Here is a 24,198-nt window from a genome sequence, read left to right on the forward strand (position 1 = left end):
CGAGTGCTTGTGCAAGCAGTGTAATGATTCGCTCAATGAGATGTATAGATTTTATGTTCTATCCGCCGTGAATACGAGTCGCTGAGTACAATCTGAACAGCTACCGGGCTTGAAATGCTTCACCGTGGCATCTGTCGTTGAGATGGCCATAGAGAGCAGCTCTCCACATCACCTCAGTGGACCATTTCAACGACCAGCTCTTTACCCATGCCAGGAAACGCCTTCTTCAACGCCGCACCATACTCGGCCCGCAGCGCCTCCCTGTCTCCTTCGCTCCCTTCTTTCGCTCTCCCACGCGCGCTGGCTCTGCCGTCCATCCACGGCGGCAGCCAGCACTCGGGGCGCTCGGCGTAGACCACGCACTTGAGCTCCTCCAGCCCGCGCGTCCGCGCGCGCTCGAGCGCGCCCTTCACGCGCGCCCACTCCGCGGACGCGCACACCTCCGCGACGCGCGCCGCGTACACGAACCGGAGCTCGACGGTGCGCACGCTCTCGGGGAGCGCGGCGAGGATCTCCGCGTGCGCGCGCGAGGTGTGCGCGTGCCGCGCGGCCAGCCTCGCGGCGCGGCCCGCGTCGGTGTCGGTGTCGGAGGCGCGGCGGGGAAGGAGTCGATCCAGAGCCCGAGGGTGGTGAGGGAGGCGCACGCGCGGAGGTTGAGCGCGCGCCAGAGGGCGGGGTCTGCGTCGCGAGCGCGCACGGGGGTTGAGCGGGGGGCGCGATGAACTTGGGACGGGAGGGGGTGCTCACCTGGGTACGCGGGAACGCCGTCGGGCTCGGGGTGGTCGAGCGGGTGGGGGATGTGCACGAAGAGCGTCTCCAGGTGCTCCGCACCTTTGAGGACGGAGTCGAAGGACTCGTCGGCGAAGAGCCCGAGCGAGAGCTTCTTGAGTCCCCGGGGGCCGTTGAGGGGCTACACATGTCCAGGATGGCGCGGTGGCCGGTTTGTCCCTGGACAGCGCCTTTGGCGGCCCGTAGATGGACATTGGGGATAGCGGGGAGCTTCGCGGCGCCGGTGGTGAGAGGCTGTGAGGTCTCGACGCTCCCGTCGAGGGCGAAGGTGGTGATCCCGGTCGAGAAGAGCTGCATGAGGTGGGAAATGGCGTCCGTCGTGAGGTCTCCTGCACGGTCCGATGAGAGAGTGAGCGCCTGGAGGGGGTTTCCTCGGAGGGGTGCTAGATCGGTTGCGGGGGAGGGTATGAGGTGGACATCTTTCAAATGGATCTCTCGAAGCTTCCCGAGGTACTCGAGCGCTTTACCAAGGACCTCCACGGAGACTTCGATGCGGTTCGACTTGGGTTCGCGTTGATGAGGGATAACTTGCGAATGTGTCCTGCTGCGAGGCGCGTCTTCGAGCCAACAGAGTATCTTAAAACCTGGCACGAGATAAAGGAACGCGTCTGGAAGTGTCGTTCTTGCGAGAGCTGGCGCCAGGATCTGCACACGAGAGAACTCTGCTCGAGTGTTTCCTCCACATCGCGCAAGTGATCTAAGATGATAGCGTAGAGTTCCAGAGGCAATTTCCGATTGAGTCCAAGGGTATGAGCGATTGGCTTCAAGCTTGGGAGATTGTGATCAGCGCTGCTTGAACTGTAGTAGCCGGAAATTGGAACTCTACCTTTCGGAGGTCGCAGCCGGTGTGGTGCACGTCCTGTCCAGACAGCTTCCTTCTCCCTGACTTCGTCAATGGGCGTGGTGGTCATGTCTCTGCCCGTATTATGGGCTGAGGAGCAGCGATATGGTGTGCGGCCCAGGATCGCGGACAGAGGCGGAATGCTAGGAAGAAGGCGTTAAATACACCTCATAGATAAGAGCGCTCCATCTATATTAGGTTCTGTTGACCCTTGCGGACAGTTTGACATGATGAACTCACATTACTTATATCGGCCATATGGCTCTCATTTGTCGCTCTGGACCTTCGAGTGGTCACTGTAACAGATGTAAACGCGGGGCTTAGTACCTCCGAGTCGGTCCTAAAGGCCTCACAGACGAACAATCAAACGTCGACACGGAGTCCGGCAGAATCTCTGACTATGTCGGTCACGTACACCCTGGAAGAAGCGGGAGTGACGGTCAAATTTTCAGAACAACTTACCCTTTGATCGAAAATGCACCTGTGCATGAAAGTAAGCACATAAGCACGGTCATTGAGTGGGTAGTAAAGGAGGTGCGTCTATTGGCTATCAAACATCGGGCGCCAGGTAGATCACGAGACGTCCCGTCTGGCGCCAAATCAGCCGCCACGCCTCCCCTCTTAAGCTTTGACCACTACCACCACCATCTGAGTCCACCATGCCTCCTCGCAAGAAGCAGAAGAAGCCTCCTCTTCGAAGAAGAACAACTCGAGTGAATCGGTCGATGGTACCTACGGAGCCTCTGACGTACCTGCACGCCGTAGCGTTCGGGGGAAAAAGGGTGGTCTGAAGGACATGCCGAACATGCCGTTGGAAATCATCTTTGAAGTGAGGATAGCGCCTTTTTATCTGCGGCTCTTTACTCAGAGGAATTTTTGCTGTTACAGATATTCCGCTATCTTCACCCCAAGGACCTTTTGCACCTCTCCCGCGCAAATAAAGCGTTCCACCAGCTCCTGTCCGCCCCGACCACGGCATCTTGCTGGAAGGCCGCGAGCGTGAACGAGGAAGGGCCGCCTCCGCCTCCGCCTCACCTTAGCGAGTATCTTTACGCCAGCCTTCTCTTCTCCAACCATTGCCGGGTGAGTAACCCTCACTATATGCGTGTCCGAGGAGCTGACCACCCAGGCGGCGTGCACACATAGGCGTGTGGAAAGTCCGGGAACTTCGCGCTCCTGGTGTCCATCTTCGAAAGGTACTGCAACAAATGCAAGGAAGCATGGTCCGTCGGTCCGTCGTTCACCGTCCAACTCCTGATAAACTTTCTTGCAGTTTCCTTTATGATCCCTTCCGCGTGCTCGGTATCCCAAGTGGATACGGCCATTCTCACAGATGGATCACTCGAATCAAAGTAAACGGAACGTGCGTGGAGGTGGCTGCCATGATCGGTCTCTTGTTAACGCAAATGGTTCACAGTCGTAATTGTTGGCGCTACAACCGGCCCGAAGCGGAACACGTCCATCGTCGATGGGAAGAACTCGGCAGCGATGAAGAGAGGCAGAAGTATCTCGCCGATCGCGAAGCATTTGTAGCCCAGTGCCATGAGGTGACTCTCACCGATTTTCAATATGCGTCTCCGCTCATGGGTTGTTTGGTGGCCAGAGCGCCATAGCGCTGGAACAATGGCACAACTCGGTATTGGAAGCAAAAGAATCAGAGAAGACCACCTTGAAGGCCGAGAGATTTGAATCGTATGAAAATTTCGTCCTGGTAAAAACTGCTCTCTTACGTCTTTTGTCCAGCGTGACGGCCCTTCTCCGGGAAGAAGGGTTGGCTGAAGACCTCGACGCTATGTCGGAAGGCGACCTGCGCCGAATCAAAGAACTTCCGGAGGTTTCTAAACCGGCCAAACTTGGAGGTCAAAAAGGTACGGGGTTTTAAGTATTTTCGTCGCGTGGGCTCAGTGACTTTTCGCAGCCTGGGAATCAATCCGCTCAAGGGTGCTGGACGTTGTGAACGAGATACGATCAAAGCGTCTACGAGAAGAGCGCCAGCAGAAGATGAGCGTGCTACTGGAACGCCTATGGGACATCGTCATCCGATACCAGAAGTCCCTATGGTCCCCAGGAGCAGGACCATTGATATTCGCAGGGTTTTCTAACTTTGCCTTTATGCCGCCTGTGCGCTCGCTCGTGTTGGACGACACGCGGTTCGAGACGGGTGAGGACGGCATAGACGACGAAATGACAGCACTACTCGCAGCACAGAACGAGAAATGGCTGACCGGCCTCAAGAAACAGCTCGCTAAACTAGCTCGCGAGGCTCTCAATGTTGACGAAGCGTCGGTCTCCGACACAGGTGTCCTAGAGCTCGCGGTCTCCACCTTCCGGTGCGGGCACTGCAGCTTCCGCCATGGTTGCCGCTGGGACGACCTCCTCGCCCACAGCTGCCTGAAGTACCGCACGTACCCACAGGACCCGTACCGCTGTGCAGTCGACTCGATCGTTCGAAAACAGGATGGCAATCGTTCGGATAAGTCAATTGAAGTCCGGACCACTGGCCCTGGTCCGACATCAGGTGGCGGGGAATTGCCTTAGCGAAGGACTTACAGTGCCGGCGCGCAGTCGTGAAGGCCTGTGGGCTTGACCCTCACCACGCGACGGTCGCGGAGATGGCGGCGTGCAACGCGTGTTTGCGATGCATTTTGTGCGCACAAGTCGTCAAACAGGAAGTGTGGGACTGGGAGGGTGCGGTGCGTCCGGTCTTCTCTAGATGCCTCCATGACCGCTCGACGTGCTGATATCCGTGCCGTCCACAGATGTCACACGATGCCCAGCAGCATTTCACGCTTTCGGACGAGGAGGTGCCCCATTGGGAGCGCGTCGCGGACGCGCATGCCACGCGCGTGTGCGAGCTTCAAGACGCGTTCATGCGCACCCCGAGCGAGAGCTGGGGGACACACTCGTTGTTCCACCAGCATGTCTGCACTTGGTGTGGGTGGCGGGCCGGCGAACTGGCGGTTGTCAAAAGCCATCTGGAGAGAGTGTAAATATACTTCTCTCAGCACTGCGTCTTTGGAATTGGGGCTGACGTAGCCCTTCGCAGGCATGAGAAACAGGATGCGGTCGAGTGCGTGGACTACGTGCAGGGGAGCAAGCCCTCGATTACTATGTTCAGGCCTATGCTCGTGAAGAACGAGGTCAGCATTAAAAGTGTAAAGAATGGAAGAGGATTCTTTGTGGAGTTTTAGTATATGTCGCTCTCTGTACTAGTGGCTATGATATATCGCAAGTAGGGATATTGAGCGGCAGAACGAATATCGATGAGCTGGTGACTGGTGACTGTGCTAGCCGTATGCTGTTTGAATCCTATCAAATGAACATGTGCACATCACCGGTGATCGATTGATCAGGCACCAGAACTCAAGCGGACTCGGCAGACCGCCACTCTCGGTACCATGCCCGCGGGCTCAGCATCTCTTCCTTCTTCCCCTTCCTTCACCCTACCGCTTTCACCACTGTGCCCTGGCCCCGGTCGTCTGCAAAATGTGGCTTCGACGCACACCCAGCGTCGACGATCCCGCCGAAGAGCCTCTCACCGCCCAGCCTTCCTCGGGAAGCCATTGGTTTCCCCGCTCGTCCCGTCTCGCCCCGCGCACCATCATCATCCGCCTTGCCCTCCTCGTCCTCCTAGCCGGGCTTGCCCGCCTCGTCCTCGTATCGGACTGGGCCGCCAACTTCGCCGACGCCGCGTACGCGCGCGTGCACAACTCGCGCGGGACGTGTCCCCCGGACGTCTGGGCGCGCGGGCGCTGGGTGCCGCGGGGGCCGCCTATGACGAGCGCGGCCCTCAACGGGACGGGGATGCGGACGAGCGCGGACGCGTACGCGATGCTCGGCCTGCAGGGCTGCGCGAGCTCGCGCGAGGTGTACTGGCACCTGGGCGCGGACAGCGAGTCGCGGTATGACCGCTTCCCGGGCGTCGCGAGCTGGCGGTGGGAGCCCCCGACCGGGTGCACGGCGGAGGAGGCGAGCGGGGAGGAGTTGGTGAGGCATCTGGTTGAGCACGGCGGGTGGCTGCTCATTGGAGGTGAGCTTCCGTCTCGGGTTTGTGGGTGCGTGTGCTCGTGGCAGGATTGCGGGTGCGCTGGCGGGGGCTGGCGTTGGATGGGAAGGAAGATGGCGTGCGTCGAGATCAGACTCTGGTCATGCGCTCTGCATCATCACTGGCCGGCCTTGGTATACGGCAGATGCTTTGCTCACTTTGCTGTGTTGTGCTTCCGCAGATTCAGTGACGGAGAACCACTTCTTTTCTCTATCATGCATGCTCTATCCCCACGTACGAGCAACGCCCGACTACACTCTTGGCGGCTTCGACCGCGCATGGCCTCAGAACCTCTACCTCAACTCCTCCTCGCCCATCCTCCCTAGTCTCAAACTCCCCAAAGACTTCGACATCGAAAACACCCCGCTCGTCACCTTCCGCCGGGTTGATCTTCTCCTGATGCCCTCCAAGCTGGATGCTCTATACAGACAAATCCACCCTACCTCAAAGTACCTCCACAACAAAACGACCCTCTTCTCCGACGAGCCTCTGTGGAACCTTTCCCCTGAAGAGTACGTGGGCATGCTCACCACACCCCGTCCCGCGGGCGGATACTCGACCCTGATCGTGAGCACCGGCGGGCACTGGACCACTCACCTCTTCGAAGCCCTGAAAGACGCCTCGCTCTTCAACGACGGCATCTTCACCGTCATCGACTTCTTCCGCGACGCAATGCGTGTTTGGGCCGACGAAGTCCAGACCCTGCTCGACCGAGACACCCCCCGCGCGGACGGCGGGCAGCCCCACCTCGCGCCTGGCGGCCGCCCGGCGCACGCAGGATCGAGGCCGAAGAGCGCCCATCAGGTGCTCGTGCGCGCGTACCTCTCCGGGCACGACGGCTGCCACAACGCCGGCTCGCCGGTGCAGAGGTTCACGAAGGAGATGGTCGTGTCGTTCAACTGGCCGCAGATCGGGGACATGAACCGCGCGTTTGCGGTGCGTCTTTTTCGGCTTCTGCTGTTTTTTGCGCGTGGATCTGATGGGCGGCGGACAGGACATCTTGCGCGAGGGGCAATACCCGGACATCCATTACCTCGGGATCGACGGCGCCGCGCTGCTCCGGCCAGACTCGCACGTCGCGAGCGACTGCCTGCACTTCATGACGGGCGCGGGGGTCCTCGAAGGCTGGACGCAGTACATCTGGCACTACGTCACCGTCGAGATCCCCGAGCTCGTGCGGTCAGGACGGTGATACGCGTGTTCGAGCTGCCAGTGCTCTCATTTGCTTTCGCCATATTTACGACTCACCCACATAGATCCGATACCAACACTACCAACGTTACCCACTAATCTTGTAACATCACGTCGCGGAGGCTCTGCGTCACAACGACTATCAATACAGTGCTTTTGTCGGCTCGGAATCCCCGAGCGGCGTTTGTCGTCAAAGCAGACACGAGTGGCCGTGAGTTAACGGATCGACGTCATCCACCACGCTTGTCGGCAGCCACCGCGAGGCGGCGCCTGCACACACAGTGATGCACGCGCCGCGCGCTCGTCACGGCGATTTCAGCGAGCGACAGGCACGAATTCTATGGGCCGCGAAACGCAGGAAATGGGCCAGACAGTCTCCGAGTCTCACAAGCTAGGCGCTGCGGGCCCAGCGTGATGCAGCGTTGAAGGAGGCGTTTCCTAACATGAGTAAAGAGCTAGTCGTTGAGATGGTCTATTGAGTCGATATGGGGAGTAAGTCAGATACATGAGTTGCTCCTCGACTCTCCACGGTGAAGCATTTCAAGCCCGGTAAGCTGAGCGACTCGTTACACTGCCCACTGCGTTCACTGCGCGAGCCGCGACTATACGCAATAAAGACCTGTTAGCCTTTGCTCTCGTCGGATGGTGTCCTGCGCAGAGATTGCTCACAGCATTCAACGCATTATGGATTCCAGGTTGCAATGCGCTCTCCACTTTCTTCAACCCTTGTCGAAGTAGGTCGTAGTAACCAACTGATTTTGAGAAGTAGTGTCCACACTGCGCATGCTGCAGCGCTGCCTCGGTGAGCGCCGATTGGTCGATGCCCATCACTTCCATTGTCATCGCTGGGGCATGCTGTCCTAATGATAACTTGCGCATAGCATCCTTCATAAGTCGTCCAGGGACCGTGACCTCATTGACATTTTGAAACGGCAGCTTCTTGCTGAATTCGGCCTCCACATGCGTGAGGACACGGAGGACAGCCACAGAGGCGTCATGATGATACTTCAGGAGCCGCTCGTACGCTATCGCGTCGACTCCCTCCAACTGCTCTGCATACAAGCCAAGCAGAGGGAGTTCCAGGGCCTTGCGTGCCGCCGCTCGGATGTCGTCTTCCCCAAGGCCGCGCCGAGCTGCCGCGAAGTACGCCCCCAAAGGGTCAATCTCGACGCACTTCGCCCACAGCTCCCGAGGAGCGTTGAGCATCTGTGCGTTCATCGGGCTCTTTGCGGACGCGACGAGCACGCACGCGAGGCCGTCAATGTCGGTCCCGTGGGCTGCGTCGCTCTTGCCGCGGTAACAGAGCGCGAGGATGTCGACAAGCGCGGTCGAGGGCGCATCGAGGGTGTAGGTGCCCTGCTGTGGTGGAGGTGCTTCGAGAACGTCATCGCCCTCCGTAACGGGCCGGACGACGGATCCATTGAGAGAGGGCGCAGGGTTCGCGACGAAGATTCCGGGGAGACGGAGCGCAATGATGACTTCGTGCGCATCGACGAGCACACCGTCGGAGCACAAGATCATGGCGTCGGGGGGAGGGTACGGCGGGAGGAACACAGGACGAATTGTCTTCAATGGCGGCGCACCGACCAAGGTGTTTGATGGCGCGGAGGAGGTCGACTCGCCACACCCAGGGCCGATGGAGAAGGAGGGGGATGCGTTTCGGACGTACTCGCGCAGGCGGAAGTAAGCTCCACCGCTAACTCCCTGGAGAACGTCCGTTAGCCCTTCCTCCTCCAAGGCAGCGCGCAGCACAGAGAGCAGTGCGATGCCCGGGCCAGGGACCTCCTCCTCGGCGACGCTGGAAGATACGCGACGCTTGATCTCCTCTGCGGCGAGGCGCGCGACTTCCTCGAGCCCACTCCGGCATGCGCACGACCACGCGCGAAGTGGTGAGCGCGAGATGGAGTCAGCCAGGTCGCGCGCGAGGAGCCTGATCGGCCACTCCATGTCGAACTTGCGCGCCGCCGCGAGGACGGGGGCGATGTCTGCGACCGAGTCGAGCTCCTGCTTATCGACTGGGTAGCAGAGGAGGAGGAGCCGACGGAGCGTCTTGCTGTCCTCAGACATGTCTACAACCGGCAGTGCAGATGCGTCTGGTGGGGATGCCTGGGGGAGGGAGAACATGTCGGCGAAGAAGGGGGATGCCTGAGCGAGAATGACGCGGTGGGCGCGGAAGTCGACGTGGTCTGCGCTGCGGAGGACGATGTCCGCGGAGGGCTGGTCGAATGGAGCATCTGCGAGTGTGGGTGGATTGGACATCGCAGATGTAGGATGCTGAGGAGCGAAGGCAGCCTGTGCCAGTCACGTGTGGTCGTTGAGATCACTGTGATGGAAGGGCGAAAACGAGAAATGCAGCTGTGTTCTACTGTACAGTGCGCAGCTGGTGACTAAATACTATTGTAGACAGGAGCCGTAGAATCGTGTACAGCATGGACCCTGTCATGGGCGCTCATGCACATGGGTGCGGCGAGAATGAGCAATGTGGAATGTAGCCCATGGCCATGGCCAGCCCATGACAATCACGCGGTCCGTCTGATTCTGAATGTCCCGCGCCTATTACTAACAATGGCGCTCGTTATGCGTGGATGGCAGTCCTAGCCATCGCCAGGCGGCACTAGGCGATGAGAGGGACCTCGGTGAATCCAGTAAGTAGTAGATACTTGGTACATGTGTGACCAGACCATTCGAGCACATAGATTGCACTTGGTCTCGAATGTCCTTCTATGTTTTTCTTATGACAATCTATGATCGTTACTTTCTTCCTCTTATCTTATCTAGAACCCATCAGAGAGCGTCTATCCCAAATTCTCGGAGCTCCGACGCCCACTGGTGACTGCCAGTGCAGGTCCTCCAGTGCGTTGTCTACGCCCAACCCCCAGAGAGCTGGCTGTCGCCGTGTATGGACGACGTAGATAGCGCGCGTTTGGGGGCGAAGGAATATGGGAGTGAAGGAGGCAGGGAGGCGGTGCGAGCCATGCGGCGTTGAACCGGGAGGCGTTTCATGGCATGAGTAAAGAGCTGGTCGTTGAAATGGTCTATTGAGTTGACGTGGAAAGTAAGTGCTCGAGTTTTTCCTCGGCTCTCAATAATGAACCTCAACAAAAGATGCCACGGTGAAGCATTTCAAGCCTGGTAGCTTTCCAAATTGTACTGCACGACCGCTACGGCGGACGGAACATAGTACAATCCAACAATCTCGTTGGGCGATTCATCACACTTCCCGATCCCGCACAAGCACCGGTGAAAATCCTCCGAACTTCTTCAAAACCTCTAATAAGAGCAAGTTTAATTATGTCTGCAGCGCGAGCCGCGCCTGAATGAAATGGAGACCTGTTAGCTTTGCTCTCCGAGTCGGACAGTATCCTACGCAGAGGTCGCTCACCACATCCAACACACCGCGGATTCCACGTCGCAGTGTGCTGTCCATATCCCACAACACATCTCGAATCATGTTGGAGTACTTCTTAGGGGTTTCGCTTGGACACGATGATCTCCACTCCTGCAGTGCCGCCTCGATGGGTGTTGATACGCCGATGCCCATAACTTCCAATGACGATGCTGGGGCATACCGTCCTACGGACAACTTGCGCGTGGCGTCCTTTATAAGCCGTGCAGGGGTCATGGGGAGCGCTGTTTCTGGGAAATTGTCATGGATACGAAAACGACCCAACAGCTTGTGGCTCCAATTATCGCCCTCTTGCGCGAGGACACCAACGACGGCAATAGAGGCGTCATGATGATACTTCAGGAGTCGCTCGTACACCATCGCTTCGGCATCCTCCAACTGTTCTGTGTACAATCCAAGGAGAGTGATTGCTAGGGTCTTGCGTGCCGCAACTCGGACATCCTCTTCCCCAAGGCCGCGCTTCGCTGCCGCGAGGTACGCTCGGAAAGGGTCGGTCTGGACACACTTGTCCCATAGCTTCCGAGGAGCGTTGAACATCTGCGCGTCCATCGGGCTCTTTTCGCACACGGCTAGCACGCACGCGAGGCCGTCAATGTCGGTCCCGTGGGCGGGTGCGTTGCTCTTGCCGCGGTAGCAGAGCGTGAGGATGTCGACGAGCGCAGTCGAGGGGGCATCGAGGGTGTAGGTGCCCTGCCCGGGGGTCGCGATGGAGATTCCAGGGAGACGGAGCGCAATTATAACTTCGTGGGCCTCGACGAGCACGCCGTCCGAGCACAAGATCGTGGCGTCGGGAGGAGGGTAAGGTGGAAGGAATCCGGGACGAATCCTCTCCGGCGGCGGCTCATCAGCCACAGCCGAGATCGACCCAGGGCCGATTGAGAAGAGCGGCGATGCTTCGCGGACGTACTCGCGCAGGCGGAAGTAAGCGCCACCGCTGACTCCCTGGAGAACGTCCGTCAGCCCTTCCTCTTCCAGAGCAGCGCGCAGCGTAGGGAGCAGCGCGATGCACGAATCCGGGTCCGGGTCCTCCGTCTCGGCGGCTTTTGAGGACACGCGACGCTTGATCTCCTCTGCGGCCCGGCGCGCGACGTCCTCGAGCCCACTCCGACATGCGCATGCCCACGCGTGGAGTGGTGAGCGGGACAGAGATGCATCCAGGTCGCGCGCGAGGAGCCTGATCGGCCACTCCATGTCGAACTTGCGCGCCGCCGCGAGGACAGGGGCGATGTCGGCGACCGAGTCGAGCTCCTGCTTATCGACTGGGTAGCAGAGGAGGAGGAGCCGACGGAGCGTCTTGCTGTCCTCAGACATGTCGACAACCGGCAGTGCAGATGCGTCTGGTGGGGATGTCTGGGGGAGGGAGAACATGTCGGCGAAGAAGGGGGATGCCTGAGCGAGAATGACGCGGTGGGCGCGGAAGTCGACGTGGTCTGCGCTGCGGAGGACGATGTCCGCCGAGGGCTGGTCGAATGGAGCATCTGCGGGTATGGGTGGATTGGACATAGCTGGTGTAGGATGCTGAGGAGGGAAGGCAGCCTGTGATGGGCGGGACAAGACAAGAGGCATGAGAAGTTGAGACCACGCGTTCGAACTTGCAGGCTGCAGCACTGACCGCAGCAGCGCGTAGTAGTCTCCCCTAGGCCAAGCAGCGCAGTCCCTCGTATGGCTACTTGGCATCTTCGTTAGAAGGCTGGCGTAGGGGAAACTGACTTGGCATAGGTGTAACTCGTCCTCTCGCGCACTCACAGGATCATTTGGGCATGCCATACACTCCCGGAGATTTTTTGGTCTGATCCCGATCATCCCAAATAGCCTTCCACGTTTTTTCTTATGGCAGCGTCTCTTTCTTCATCTTATCTTATCTACTGCTACTGCACGACGGCGGGAGTCGGAAAGCACTTACGGGCAAAGTTAGGGCAGAGCACCGATCGAAGGCTCACCTGCTGAGCAAGACAGACATCGTGCCTAGCAGGACGGCACCTCCTATGATATGACTGATGTGTGTTGGTGCCTCTGCGGCGAGGCGCGTGCCAGTGTCTGGACAGCGCGCAGTCATGGGGACGATATTGAGACCCACATCATCCGCCGCGTCATCTGGGGCATCCACCGATACGCCCTATCCAGCACAATGCATTAGCTGATTTCGAGTTCAATTCGAGTTGAGTCTTGACGAAAGACGGCGTGGAGGGCATCAGTAGTGGATGCAATGATATGCGACTGTCTGTCACCGCCGTGTAAGAGTTAACTTGGATCCAGGGTATAGCAATGAACAACATACGTTCCTGTTATACCACGTTGATGCGCAGCCGACGTTCTGTGTCGTTCAAGAGAGAGCTGATGGCAAGCGCCGAACTTCGCGGCGTGCTCCAGATTCTCAGCGGAGCGCCAATCAGGCCGCTGCCACATCTCAAGATCTCAAGCCTGTTTTCCTCCCTCCTCGCGACTCCTACATACCGACTGCGCACCATCGACATGTCAGAGGTGGTCTTAACCGCCGCGACTCTATACTCAAGCATTGACGGATAAATCCTGCTGCCACCGCCCCAATTTCCAAGTCCATCCTCCAGCATACTCTTCTCTGCTCTTCCGTCACAAGCCCTTCGATTCCATCGCGGAAATTACCTATGGCCTCCACGTCACGACGATTTATGGTCTCATCCCTCTTCTAACAAGCTCTCGCCGTCGCTCTTTTCGGCCACTATTGTGGAGGATTGCCTTGTCGCTACTGCCTTGACCCTATCGCCTCAATGAAGGCAAGAGACGCACGAAACTGTCTCCTCATGCCAAAGACATGAAACCGTTGGACGGTGCGGTCGTGGAGGAGGGGGTTGCGGTGCTCGATGGCGTCGCCACTGGTGCTTTCGCCTTCGCCTGGTACGTTCGTTCTGCTGCTTCTGCTCTCTCTATGGATCCAGCACGGCCCTCTCCTTCCATAAATGCCACACGCCAAGACGTCATACCACTAGTACAAGATATAACGTCGTTTTTAGACACCCCCAAACACTACTCCTTGACGCCGACTGCGTCCGTGTCTGGCCCACGACTCACGAGCCTATGGTGGCCCTTCGCTTTTCAGATCTAACAGTACATGTTATGCACTCTCAAGTTGTGGTATAAAAATCTCAAGGTAGGTGCGTTGCTGTCGAACTCGTATCGTAATGTTATTGATACAAGTAGAACACATGGCGGAAGAGGTCAGCCTGTGGGTTCGAACACAGCCCAGCCTGGTTCACTATCGGAAGTGTCAAACGTTGCTTCCTTTCCTGGACATCCGATGCTGCTAGCCGTCGGTCCTTCGTTCTCGAACAAGTGCAACACAATGGAACGGCTTGTAGAACATATGGAGTATTGGGGCTCGTTGCGTTCCTCTGCTCAGTGAGCGTCTGATCAAACAGCTTTTCACCGAGGGACCACCGTGCCGCGCAGGTGGAGGGCACCCCAACATGTCTTCAGCCTCGAACAAACAACGTCAGCTCATACGGCTGACGTTTCAATCGTTGTGTCTGCCACATATTCTCTCTGCGGGGTATAAAGGCTCGCTTAAACACCCCCAGATCCTCAGCACCTGCACTCTCCTACGCTCTTTGCCTCCTGCTCTCTCTTCGAACCCTTACTCCACACCGCGTACCCTGCACGCTCTACATTCGCTTTCAGAAATGCCTTCCTCTACTCTCAAGTCTCTCGTTGTCCTCGCACCCCTCGTCACCATCGCCACTGCGGCGCTCACCCGCTTTCCGCGTGGCTACGGCACGGAGCAGACCAAGTGCAAGAACGGGGTAGTTCCCAAAAATGCGCAGGCAAGCCACACACGCTCGTCACTGCCACTGTATGAGACTGACCGCTTCCCAGTGCTGTGTGTGGTACGAGATGCTTGACGACGTCCAGGCCAACCTGTGAGTATCTCGTGCGCCCGCTCTCGCTTACATCTCTGACACCGCTCTCTCAGGTTCGATGGCGGCATGTGTGGCGAAGAAGCCCACGAATCGCTCCGGGTGAGTAACCCTCACCAGCGTACCTAGGCAATGCGCTGAGAACAGGTTGGTCCCATTGTTTGGCATGTAGCTCACCTTCCACGACGCGATCGGCTACTCGCACTCGCAAGGGTCCAAGGCGGGAGGAGGTGCCGGTGCGTACTTGATTTGCGGTGGATGCATGCGCACAACGAAAGTAACACGGTCATGCAGACGGATCGATCATGAAGTTCACGGACATCGAGCTCATGGACCCCGCGAACGGCGGCACCGACGACATCATGGATCTGCAGCGCCCGTTCGCGTGGAAGTATAACGTCTCCTACGCCGATATGTGCGACCCTCCTCCCTCCCTCTTTTTGACCTGCGCCCGCTCACTCCACCCTCAACAGCATCCAGTTCCTCGGCGCCGTCGGGGTGAACAACTGCGCTGGCGGACCACGCCTCCGTTTCTTTGCAGGCCGGTCCAACGAAACCATCCCTGCCGCCCTCGGGCTCGTGCCCAAGCCGGAGGACTCCGTGGACATGATGCTCGCGCGGATGCACGACGCCGGGTTCTCGCCCAAGGAGCTCGTCGCCCTCCTCGCCTCGCACACCGTCGCCGCCCAGGATGGCATCAACTCCGTACGTCCGCGCGCGCTCCGTCTCGACGCACATTACTGACTATGCATACGGGGCGTGCGCACGCAGGACTTCAAGGCCCACCCGCTCGACTCGACGCCGAGCACGTTCGACCGCCAGTTCTTCGTCGAGACGCTGCTCAAGGGCGTGTCGTGCCCGGACAAGTCCGGCAAGTGTGGCAAGGGCGAGGCGCCGACGCCGCTCGTGGGTGAGATCCGGCTCGCGTCCGATGGCCTCCTCGCGCGCGACCCGCGCACCGCGTGCTACTGGCAGGCTATGATCGGTATGTACCGCGTCCCTCCCCTCGTCTCGCACTGCTGACGCCCTCTCCCTAATAGTCGACCACTCGGTGATGATCCACAACTTTACGACGGCGATGCACAAGCTCTCGCTGGTCGGGCAGGACGAGAGCCTGCTCACGGACTGCTCGGAGGTGATCCCGCACCCCCAGGTCATGGTCCCGCCGGCGGTGCTGCCCCGGGCAAGACGCTGAGCGACGTCGAGTGCTCGTGCCCGACGCCGTTCCCCAAGCTGGAGACGATGCCCGGCCCGGCTCTGATGATCGCTTCGGTGTGAGTAACGTCGGTCATGCGCGCCCGCCAGATGAGTGCTAACCTTGCATTGTGCAGCCCCAAGTGATCGCATCGATTCCGTTTCCTCTGTCGCTCTTGGATTCCCTGGTAGTACAGCATGTACTGGGTTTCACGTATCTTCCGATACCGCTCTCCATCTTTTTTTATTTGGTCTCCATAGCTATAAATCTATCTACCCTGCACATCGTACGATTTTATAATCACCCTCGTTTGCTTCGTAACCAGGACCGTACGCCGACATTTGCGAGTTCGTGCAGTGTAAGGTGCGTTATCCCTTCTACCTGTTGCTGCGTACGCTGAGTTTGCGGTTTATCCACTACCATGTTTCGTTCGATGGTATGGGTTAACGATGCAAAGCTGGATATCGTCAACGCCGGGATCGACTACTGGGTGTTGCGCGTGCCGCCCATGCCGTCGAGCCCTTCGTCATCGGCACCCGCTCCGGCTGCTGGTGTAGTAATCCTCGACAAACGCGTGAAGATTGGTGTCGCTCCTCCGACTGGAGCACCAACGAAGTCTACGACGGGGTCGACCCCAACTACGGTACCTGAGGCTGGACCGTGCGTCACCTTCTGGCACTCCCCCGCTCGCCACCACCCTACGCGCTCGGCGGAGATTCGACTCCAGTTAGTTACAATGAGGTTCAGGCTCCATTTCACCAGTCAACAAGTAAGCCATTCGAATAAAGTCCTAATGTCCCGGCCCGGATCCTCGTGCAAGCCCTGGGATTCTTGGCACGCACCATGCAGGTTTGCTGATGCACGGAAGCTTCTTAGCTTCCAAGGCACTGCTTAAAAGGTCATCGTAACCATGACCCGTGGGACGGATGAACGTGGGCAGGGTCACCCCGGAGGTACAAAACTCCGAGGTAGTTGCTCGTCGCGGTTGTTTAGTGCGCCGCGCATCCGATCAGGCCGTCGTTATTCCCCCGTCGACCTCGCTCCCCGCACTCGCCGTTGCTCGACATGTTCCAACCCTGTCGCAGAGTCAATGCCGCCCTCACCGCTAGTCTCCTCGTGCTCCAGGGGGCTCTGTCTGCCACCACATCGGGCGAATTCAACATCCTTGCGATGAACGTCGCCGGCCTGCCAGAGATCCTGAACGGCAACGAAGTCCCCGGCGACAAGACCACCAACGCCGGGATCATTGGGTCCAGGTTCGCCGAGTACGACTACGACGTCATCCACGTTCAGGAGGTGAGTTTCCGGTCGTTTCCCCCGGCACTGGGTTGAATGAAAGGAATGCTCACATTTCGGGCCAGGACTTCAACTACCATGCGTATATCTACGCGACGGACGACCATCCGTACCGCACCGCAACGTCGGGCGGTGTCCCTATCGGGTCCGGCTTAAACACGCTCTCCAATTTCGACTGGGTCTCCTTTGACCGCGTCAAGTGGGACACGTGCTCAGACGCGTCTGAGAACGATTGGTGAGCGTCGACAGCTAGAACGGCAAGTGCCAGTACAGACTCACAAGTGGGCCTGCCTTCACCCAGCCTCACGCCGAAAGGGTACACGTTCATGCGGGTCGCCATCGCGACCTCGAACTCGACCTCGACCTACATCGACATGTACAACCTGCACACCGACGCGGGCACCGAGGACGGGGACGAGGTCGCGCGGAACAGCAACGTGAACCAAGTCGCGGCGCGCATCGCGGCGTCGAGCACCGGCAACGCGGTGCTCGTCTTCGGGGACACCAACAGCCGGTACACCCGCGTCGCGGACACGGCGATCCGCGCGCTGCTCGCGAGCGAGAACGCGGCCGGCCCGGGCCTGACCGACGCGTGGGTCGAGCTCGAGCGGGGCGGGGTGGTCCCGACCGTCGAGACCGTGTGCGACAACCCGTCGACGACGAACGCGTGCGAGACGGTCGACAAGGTGTTCTACCGCGGGAGCGCGCTCGTGGAGCTCTCCGCCGCCGGCTGGACGTACGCGAGCGCCCGCTTCCTGCAGAGCAACGGGAGCGTGCTCTCGGACCACAACCCGGTGAACGTGGACTTCGCCTGGGCGGCGGGCGGCGCGCTGCGCCAGTCCGCCTTCTGGGGCGGCCCGCACGGGGACTGGTTCAGCGACGTGCCGACGCTCGCGGGCCTGCGCGCGAAGCCGAAGCCGACGCTGCTCTCCTTCCGGGGCGCGAGCCGGCTCGACGCCGTCGGCCTCACGCTCGCGGACGGGACGGTGTTCGCGCACGGGGGGACGGGCGGGGACGCGGCGAGCCTCGCGCTCGGCGCGGGCGAGGTCTGGCTCGGGGCGGAGCTCTGCCAGGGCGAGAAGAGCGGGCAGACGCGCAACTTTTGGATCCGGGCGACGACGAACGTGGGCCGGACGCTCGAGGCGGGCACGCGGACGGACGACTGCACGAGCTTCGCGGCCCCGAGCGGCTGGCAGATCGTCGGCTTCCTCGGCCAGGACGGGGACGAGATGGACCAGCTTGCGTTCGTGTACGCACCGCAGTGAGCGCTCGGAATCTGGGAGGAGTTCCATGCGGGGCGTGGTGTGGTGTAGTGTGGAGGAGACGAAGGCGGTGTATACCCCGGATGTACTTACTAGAACATGGGGTTTCTGTTCGTACTTGCAAGGCTTTATACCGAACTTTGGATGCTTACCTCTCGATGCGCAGAGAACTGATGTCGGGCAACCACATAAGCAGAGGGTTGTGACTGAGAGTCTGTGGGCGTGAGGCTAGAGGGGTGGAGGGCGGCCGGCCAGGTGCCGCGCACACTGCCGCTGGGGCGTTTTCCGCAAAACATTCGAGGACCAACGGATGCAAAATATCTGCCGTTCTCCGACATGTGCATGATCAGTGGCGTGAACTGTTTCCGACTAGGTGTAGCCCGTGTGGTCAGCGAAAAGAGAGCTGTGTGGGGTTCGAACATCGCGCGAAATCCGGCTTCGGAATCCCCGGGCGCTAGAAATGCGTGCCGCTGTCGCAGTGCTCTTTACCTAGCCAACTCGCCGACCCCCAGATTGACCCTATGACAACCTCGGACCTCCGCCGAAGTGTGGGCGCTATATGCAGGCCACTCATCGACGAACCCGCATCACAGATCCTTTCGCGCCCTCCGCAGATTCTTGCTCCCGACGTCAACGGTTGCGTAACTTTTCGTGAACCTCACCCACTCGGATCTGCGGTCATGCTCGCGCTGTGCCGTATAACCTGCCACAGTGTTGCTGCGTTTTGCGTCCGCAACCAGGTTGTGGGGATGCAGTACCGCACTATTCACACCCTCCTCCAAGAGGGTATTCTCCTGCTGGCGCCGTACGCGACCGGATTCACGTATAAAAACCAGTGGTTCGAGTGTCCCCATCCTTACTCCACTTCTCACTCGCTCATTCGTTATTTCTCTCTTCTTCGCTCTGAGAGCACCACACCACCTTTTTGTTAGCTATTTCTTTCACCCCCCGCGATTACTCTATCATGTACGCCGCCGTATTCGCCCCCCTCGCCCTGTTCCTCTCGCTGGCCGCTCAGACCAGTACGTCTCTCCCTTTTCCGTCCCTCCTAGCCCTGCTCACCTCCGAACCCACAGCGGCGTCCCATATCTCTCTACATCCCCGGCTACGCCGACGCGAAGGTCCCAATCACTGCCAAGGAGCTGAGCACCGACGGCTCCGGCCACACCGTCTGGGCGCTCGCAGTCGGCCACCTCAAGCGGCGCGTTCACCGCAACGGGCACCGCGACCGCAGGGTTCACCGCCGGTGCGCATCGTCTCCCCCGGCTCCGCATCAGGGCGTGCCCGGCACTCACACTAGTATGTATACGCACACGCAGGGACGCTCGCCCTCGGCCCGAAGGACGCGCACCTCAAGGCGAACGTCAACGGGGCGCTCGTCGAGGACGACTGCACGATCGTCGACGGCGTCGCGACCTGCACCCAGGCGGTCCTCCTCAGCCAGGGCGCGTCCGGGTCGGCCACGAGCACCGTCTCCACTGCGGTGAACACCGAGGCGGCCAAGGCGGTCCAGGTCCAGGTGCGTGCCGTGCCGTGCGTTCGACCTCGCGGGCACACGGCGGGCTGACGTTTCTTGGGTTGGCACGCGCAGACAAATGGCGCGACGGGTTTGGACGTTCGGGCGTTGGTGGGCGTTGGGACGGTGTTCCATGTTCTTCTGTAGGGAGGATAATGGGACTTGAGGCAAAGGGATCGCGTCCAAGAGTTGTGACGCCGTACATGAATTTATGCACAAGGGTTAATATCGTGAATTACGTCGATTTGTCAACTGAACTGCCCGCGGACGCGACGAGCAAGCGCACTTCCAAGTGTGGCTCAATACGATAATGATTTATTTGGTTTTAGACGGAACGAGTGTGTCCAGAGGCATCTTAGTATTGCGGAATGTCGCGACGCTGCTACGAACCAATTGTTATGACGTCATGGAGGGCCACCTTCTCTTCCTCCCCGTATGCGCCAGACCCCGCATGACGAATAGATCAACTGCATATACCGCCTATCACAGGGCTCAGGCATCAACGGCGTTAAACGGGAATAAAACATGTATGCAAACCAACGTTATGAAGCGAACTTACGGAGGGCCGAGAACATCGGATGAGGTTGTGTGAGACTATCATGTGCAATTCCAAGCGTGTGAAGCAAATTCGAGCATTGGCCACTAATGACTCCAAGGAACACTTATGATCGTACAGTGCGAATATAGATCATCCTCCCGATTCATCAATCATACAAATCGACCAAACATCCCTCCGCAAAGTTCACGCCGTCCACTAGTTGTTGCTGCCCCCGAAGCCCAACGCGTCCTTGGCCTTCTGCGTCAACGACGGCTACGAAAAGCGTCGATGTGTCAGCGCCCCACTCACCACGCCCGTGGTGCGCGGCACCCACCTGGGTCTCGTTCTGGTTGCCGCTGACGGCGTCGCCCATGCGCTGCGTCGTCGACTTGTCGTTCTGGGGCTGCATCGTGGACTGCGCCGAGTCGACGTTCCCGCGGAACTTGTCGCCGATGTGCTCCGTCGTCGACTTCTCAGAGTCGGGCTGCACGAGCGCGGGGTTAGCGTCGCGAACGGCGGGACGGAGAGGGGGACGCACCTTGAGCGCGGCGGTGGCCTTGTCGGTGAGCGATTGACGGCCGGTGTCGGACATGGTGTTTAGAGTAGGTGGGTGGGTAGAAGTGCTGGTGAGTCGTGTAGAGAGGCTGGAGGAGTGCGAGTGCGAATATCTGCGGGTGGGTGAGTCTCTGTGCTGCACTCGCGCCTGGTTATATACCCCCGCGCCCGCACTGCGCAGGACGGACGACGGCCGCCGCCGACGCGTCGTGGGGCGCATGACGCGCGCGCCCGCCGCCTCTCGAGCCCGGATGACGAGCGATCGCCCGCGGGAGCGCGTCATCGTGCGGGCGCGGCGTGGAGGCGCGATGTGACGTCACCGGCGTAGTGTTGCGAGCTGCAGCGCGCGCGCGAGCAATATTGTGCACCCGCCGCTGTGGCCAGGTGACCACGTTCGAGCGTGGCGGGTTGTACGTGTACATGCCACACGCAGCGACGTCCGTGTGCGCGAGAAGCTGGCCTCGAACGCGGCGGCGGTGGAGGAGGAATGCGTCCTGCTCGAAACGGAACGCGTCCTGCTCTCCTCCCACACAGCCTCACCCACACGAGGAATGGGACTGTCCTTCTCAGGTCGTTGACCGCTCGCTGAAAGCTTGAACGGATCAGGACCGGCCGGAACTGCGAACGTCAAGACCTCAGGTGCACTCGGAGAGGTCGAGTTAGGCATTACAATATCGTAAAAAAGCCGGCGTGGAAAGCACAGACCGTAACATACACGCCGCGCCCACAGTCCGGGCTCGCGGACCACCCAACCGTCGCGACCGTCCGGGAGCAGGCGGGCTGAAAACCAAGTCTCTGGCGTAATACCATCAAGATGCGAACGGCGAGCAAGTCGTAATAAAACACAGAGCGACACCGATAGCGGGACTCGTGCCGGGAATCGAAACTCCGAGACTACATCTGCAGCGTCGTCCGCGGCGCGAGCGGCGCATACGGATTCGTCGGGTCGGGCCCAGCGGCCGCGCTCATGCCCTCGCCCTCGCCCGCGCGGCGGCGATGGCGCGCGACGCGCAGGTAGCGCGAGAAGCGCGCGGCGGCGGAGGAGAGCGGGCGGTGCGGCGTCGCCGCCGCGCCGAGCGCGGGAGGCGGCTCGAGCTCCGCGTCCGCGGTCGCGTCCGTCGCGGTCATCATCGTCTGCAGCGCCTGGAAGTCTGCCGGGCGCGCGGACGCGGGGTGAGCGGGGAGCGGGCGCGAGAGTGGTAGAGGCGGAGACGCACCTTGTCGGCAGATGGGACAGCTGCTCGAGAGCTCGAGCAGCCACTGGTCGACGCACGCCGGGTGGAAGCGGTGGTGGCCCTCGCACGGGAGCACGCGGAGGTCGTCGCCCTCCTCGAAGTCGACGATGCAGATCGGGCACGTCTCGTGCCCGATCGCGTCCGGCACCACGTCCTTTTCCTTCTCGCCGCCCCCCGCGTCCTTCTGCGGACGGCGCACCGGCGCGCGCGGCTCCGCGTGCGGGTCCGGGTCCGTCGACGAGCTGGCCCGCGGGCTCGTGCTCGTGCTCGTGCTCGCGACCGGGGCCGACTCCGTGCGCGACGGCGGCGCGGCTCGCCGCTCCGACGCGATCGTGTCCATGCTCTTCCGGTCCTCCTCCAGATCTCGGAGCTCGACCGCGGCGTGCGAGCCGTCGCTCTCGTCCGTGCTCTCGATGTCCTTCGTGCGCGCGGCGGGGGCCGCCGCCGGCCCACCCGAAGCACTCGCGTTCGAGCCGCCGAACTTGACGACGGGGAACGTGTCGAGGATCGCGCGAGTGAGGCCGCCGGCGCGCGACTGCGGGCCCAGGGTGCCGTCGGGGCCAAATGCGTCACCTGAGCGCGGCCCGTAGCGCTCGGGATGGCGGATCGCGCGGATCGCCTGTTAAATGGGATTGGCACGGAGGTGAGAAGGCGGAAGGACGGGGGAGACGCACCCCGGAGACAATGACGACGCAGAAGAGCGCGGAGACGCAGCCCGTGATGGCATACAGGATGATCCTGGGGACGCATGACGGATGAGTGCACCGCAGTCTGGGCGTGGGTGACAGGACGTACATGGCTAGGCTGGTGCTCTGGGCACCACCAGGCCGATTAGAACCTGGGTCCGCAGGGGTGCTGTTGGTCGTCGACGGGCTGTCCGAGACGTTCCACGCCGAGAGCGTCGCGAAGATGAGTCCTGTGCTGTTCACGGGGCCGCCATTGATAGCACTGGTGACGGCGGCACTGGAATCGTTCAAGACGGAAGCACTAAAATAGTAACCCCTCGGTGCAGTGGAGTTCGTTTTGTTAAAAACGCTTTCCACCCGCCTGTAAGCACGGACGGCGGTGAGCAAGCGGAGCAGGAGGACGGGCGTAAGCGGGCGTACACGGAGTTCTTGAGAGACTGCGTCATGTAGACGTCCATGACCTGGTCGAAGTTGGCCGGATTGGAGTAGTACGGATTGATCAGGCAGCTCGATGCATTGACGGTGTAGAGGAGCTGGGGTGCACGGACGAGCGGGTGAGCGCGGAGGGAGGGGTGCGCATGAGCACTACATACTGCAGCAATCGCCCCTCTTTCCTTAGCAAGCGTGAAGATGTCCTCGTCTGGGTCCGAGTGCGTCGAGTTCTTGTCGCACGAGATGAGCGCGATCCAAGGGGTAGACGCTGCCGGGAGTGGGACACAGTCAAGCGGGGCGCCGCGGAGGACGAGCAGAGCACTCACTTGTGTCATTGTTCAGGTTGTCCTCGGAGAAATGGACGAGGGCTCCCTGCAGACAGTGTCAGTACCAGCCTGCGGCGAATCCCAGCAAAAGCCGGAGCGACCCGCGATCGCCCTCTGCACCCCGCCTTATTCGTCCCGCTGCCCATGAAACGTCTTCCCTTCGAGATCACCATCCCATCCCCGTCGCATGGGCAGAGATCAAAGGAGAAAGAGACAAAAGGAGAGCACGCACCTGCGCCAGCCCCTGGCTGTCCGCGCCCACGAGAGAGTAGGAGACCGTCTCGCTCGTCGCCTCGCCACCGGCCCACTGGAGCGTGAGCAGGGAGACGTCGGAGGTGTTGAGGCCCTGGGCCTGGGCGAGCGCGGTGTCGTTCGTGGCCTGGGCCGGGATGTATGCGTGCGCGGGGGTCGGTGCCGCCGCGAGCAGGAAGGGGAGGAGGGCGAGGGCGAGACGGGCGGGCGGCGGAGGGGATATGATCATCATGGGAGACCGTGGGTGGCTGCGTGCGGCCGGGTGGAGGGCTTGCGAAGGGTTGAAGACTGGGGGCGCAGGGGCGTGCGGAATGAATGGACGGCAGGCCTCGCTACTTGGGCGTGGGGCGTGTCCGTCCCCGCTCTTGCGGTTCCGCGCGGTCGAAGAGGCGAGGGGCGGGGTCGGCGGTGGCTCGGAGGAGAGGCGGGGAAGAAAGAGGAGGAGGGGCGCGATCAGCGTCCGGGGAGCGTGCGGTACATGTACTCCCTGGGACAGCGCGGGAGGCCAGGGACTCGGAGTCGGCGGCGGAGGGCTGCGGCAGGCTGCCGGGGACGGGCGAGGGATGGGACAAGGGTTGGGAGGACCCCCGAAAGCGCCTATAGTAGGCCCGCCGCTAGACGCCCACATTTTCCAGACGGCCGTGTCCGGACTTTGGATGACGTCATGTCCGGACTCCGGCGGTCCTCGGGCGTCTGGAGGCCCTCCATGTCCGGACTTTCGGCGGGCCTCACCAAGGCCTCCC

At 60.5% G+C, this 24,198-nt stretch overlaps 9 protein-coding genes across 9 annotated transcripts; 4 read left to right on the forward strand and 5 right to left on the reverse strand.

Moving 5' to 3' along the window:
* Positions 1-173: 173 nt before the first annotated feature.
* Positions 174-1,700, reverse strand: BXZ73DRAFT_74738 (uncharacterized protein; the record flags this gene model as incomplete). Its single annotated transcript, XM_048022086.1, has 5 exons — positions 174-555; positions 645-678; positions 748-910; positions 982-1,346; positions 1,616-1,700. The coding sequence occupies 5 exons, from the start codon at positions 1,698-1,700 to the stop codon at positions 174-176; spliced, it is 1,029 nt and encodes a 342-aa protein (XP_047881746.1).
* A 3,328-nt stretch (positions 1,701-5,028) lies between these two features.
* Positions 5,029-6,867, forward strand: BXZ73DRAFT_88047 (uncharacterized protein; the record flags this gene model as incomplete). Its single annotated transcript, XM_048024814.1, has 4 exons — positions 5,029-5,107; positions 5,265-5,660; positions 5,857-6,611; positions 6,670-6,867. 4 exons carry the CDS (start codon positions 5,029-5,031, stop codon positions 6,865-6,867), a joined length of 1,428 nt encoding a protein of 475 aa, XP_047881747.1.
* A 583-nt stretch (positions 6,868-7,450) lies between these two features.
* On the reverse strand, positions 7,451-9,125 carry BXZ73DRAFT_97900 (uncharacterized protein; the record flags this gene model as incomplete). Its single annotated transcript, XM_048027526.1, has 2 exons — positions 7,451-7,468; positions 7,536-9,125. The coding sequence occupies 2 exons, from the start codon at positions 9,123-9,125 to the stop codon at positions 7,451-7,453; spliced, it is 1,608 nt and encodes a 535-aa protein (XP_047881748.1).
* A 1,030-nt stretch (positions 9,126-10,155) lies between these two features.
* BXZ73DRAFT_97901 (uncharacterized protein) lies at positions 10,156-11,775 on the reverse strand (the record flags this gene model as incomplete). The annotated part of the gene is made up of 2 exons (XM_048027527.1): positions 10,156-10,179; positions 10,249-11,775. 2 exons carry the CDS (start codon positions 11,773-11,775, stop codon positions 10,156-10,158), a joined length of 1,551 nt encoding a protein of 516 aa, XP_047881749.1.
* A 2,153-nt stretch (positions 11,776-13,928) lies between these two features.
* BXZ73DRAFT_97902 (versatile peroxidase VPS1) lies at positions 13,929-15,503 on the forward strand (the record flags this gene model as incomplete). Its single annotated transcript, XM_048027528.1, has 10 exons — positions 13,929-14,048; positions 14,122-14,165; positions 14,219-14,264; positions 14,335-14,398; positions 14,457-14,577; positions 14,636-14,867; positions 14,934-15,147; positions 15,203-15,321; positions 15,369-15,436; positions 15,494-15,503. 10 exons carry the CDS (start codon positions 13,929-13,931, stop codon positions 15,501-15,503), a joined length of 1,038 nt encoding a protein of 345 aa, XP_047881750.1.
* A 919-nt stretch (positions 15,504-16,422) lies between these two features.
* Positions 16,423-17,918, forward strand: BXZ73DRAFT_41247 (Endonuclease/exonuclease/phosphatase; the record flags this gene model as incomplete). The annotated part of the gene is made up of 3 exons (XM_048018740.1): positions 16,423-16,653; positions 16,719-16,888; positions 16,955-17,918. The coding sequence occupies 3 exons, from the start codon at positions 16,423-16,425 to the stop codon at positions 17,916-17,918; spliced, it is 1,365 nt and encodes a 454-aa protein (XP_047881751.1).
* A 961-nt stretch (positions 17,919-18,879) lies between these two features.
* Positions 18,880-19,578, forward strand: BXZ73DRAFT_97904 (uncharacterized protein; the record flags this gene model as incomplete). The annotated part of the gene is made up of 4 exons (XM_048027529.1): positions 18,880-18,891; positions 18,992-19,214; positions 19,235-19,434; positions 19,507-19,578. 4 exons carry the CDS (start codon positions 18,880-18,882, stop codon positions 19,576-19,578), a joined length of 507 nt encoding a protein of 168 aa, XP_047881752.1.
* A 607-nt stretch (positions 19,579-20,185) lies between these two features.
* Positions 20,186-20,561, reverse strand: BXZ73DRAFT_41174 (heat shock protein 9/12-domain-containing protein; the record flags this gene model as incomplete). The annotated part of the gene is made up of 3 exons (XM_048018722.1): positions 20,186-20,242; positions 20,304-20,453; positions 20,508-20,561. 3 exons carry the CDS (start codon positions 20,559-20,561, stop codon positions 20,186-20,188), a joined length of 261 nt encoding a protein of 86 aa, XP_047881753.1.
* Positions 20,562-21,418: 857 nt separating this feature from the next.
* BXZ73DRAFT_88050 (uncharacterized protein) lies at positions 21,419-23,687 on the reverse strand (the record flags this gene model as incomplete). The annotated part of the gene is made up of 8 exons (XM_048024815.1): positions 21,419-21,675; positions 21,742-22,378; positions 22,434-22,497; positions 22,555-22,806; positions 22,866-22,978; positions 23,039-23,145; positions 23,204-23,249; positions 23,436-23,687. 8 exons carry the CDS (start codon positions 23,685-23,687, stop codon positions 21,419-21,421), a joined length of 1,728 nt encoding a protein of 575 aa, XP_047881754.1.
* Between the last annotated feature and the right edge of the window lie 511 nt (positions 23,688-24,198).

Source organism: Epithele typhae (assembly GCF_022376455.1).
Source record: "Epithele typhae strain CBS 203.58 chromosome Unknown BXZ73scaffold_5, whole genome shotgun sequence".
Classification (NCBI taxonomy): Eukaryota; Fungi; Basidiomycota; class Agaricomycetes; order Polyporales; family Epitheliaceae; genus Epithele; species Epithele typhae.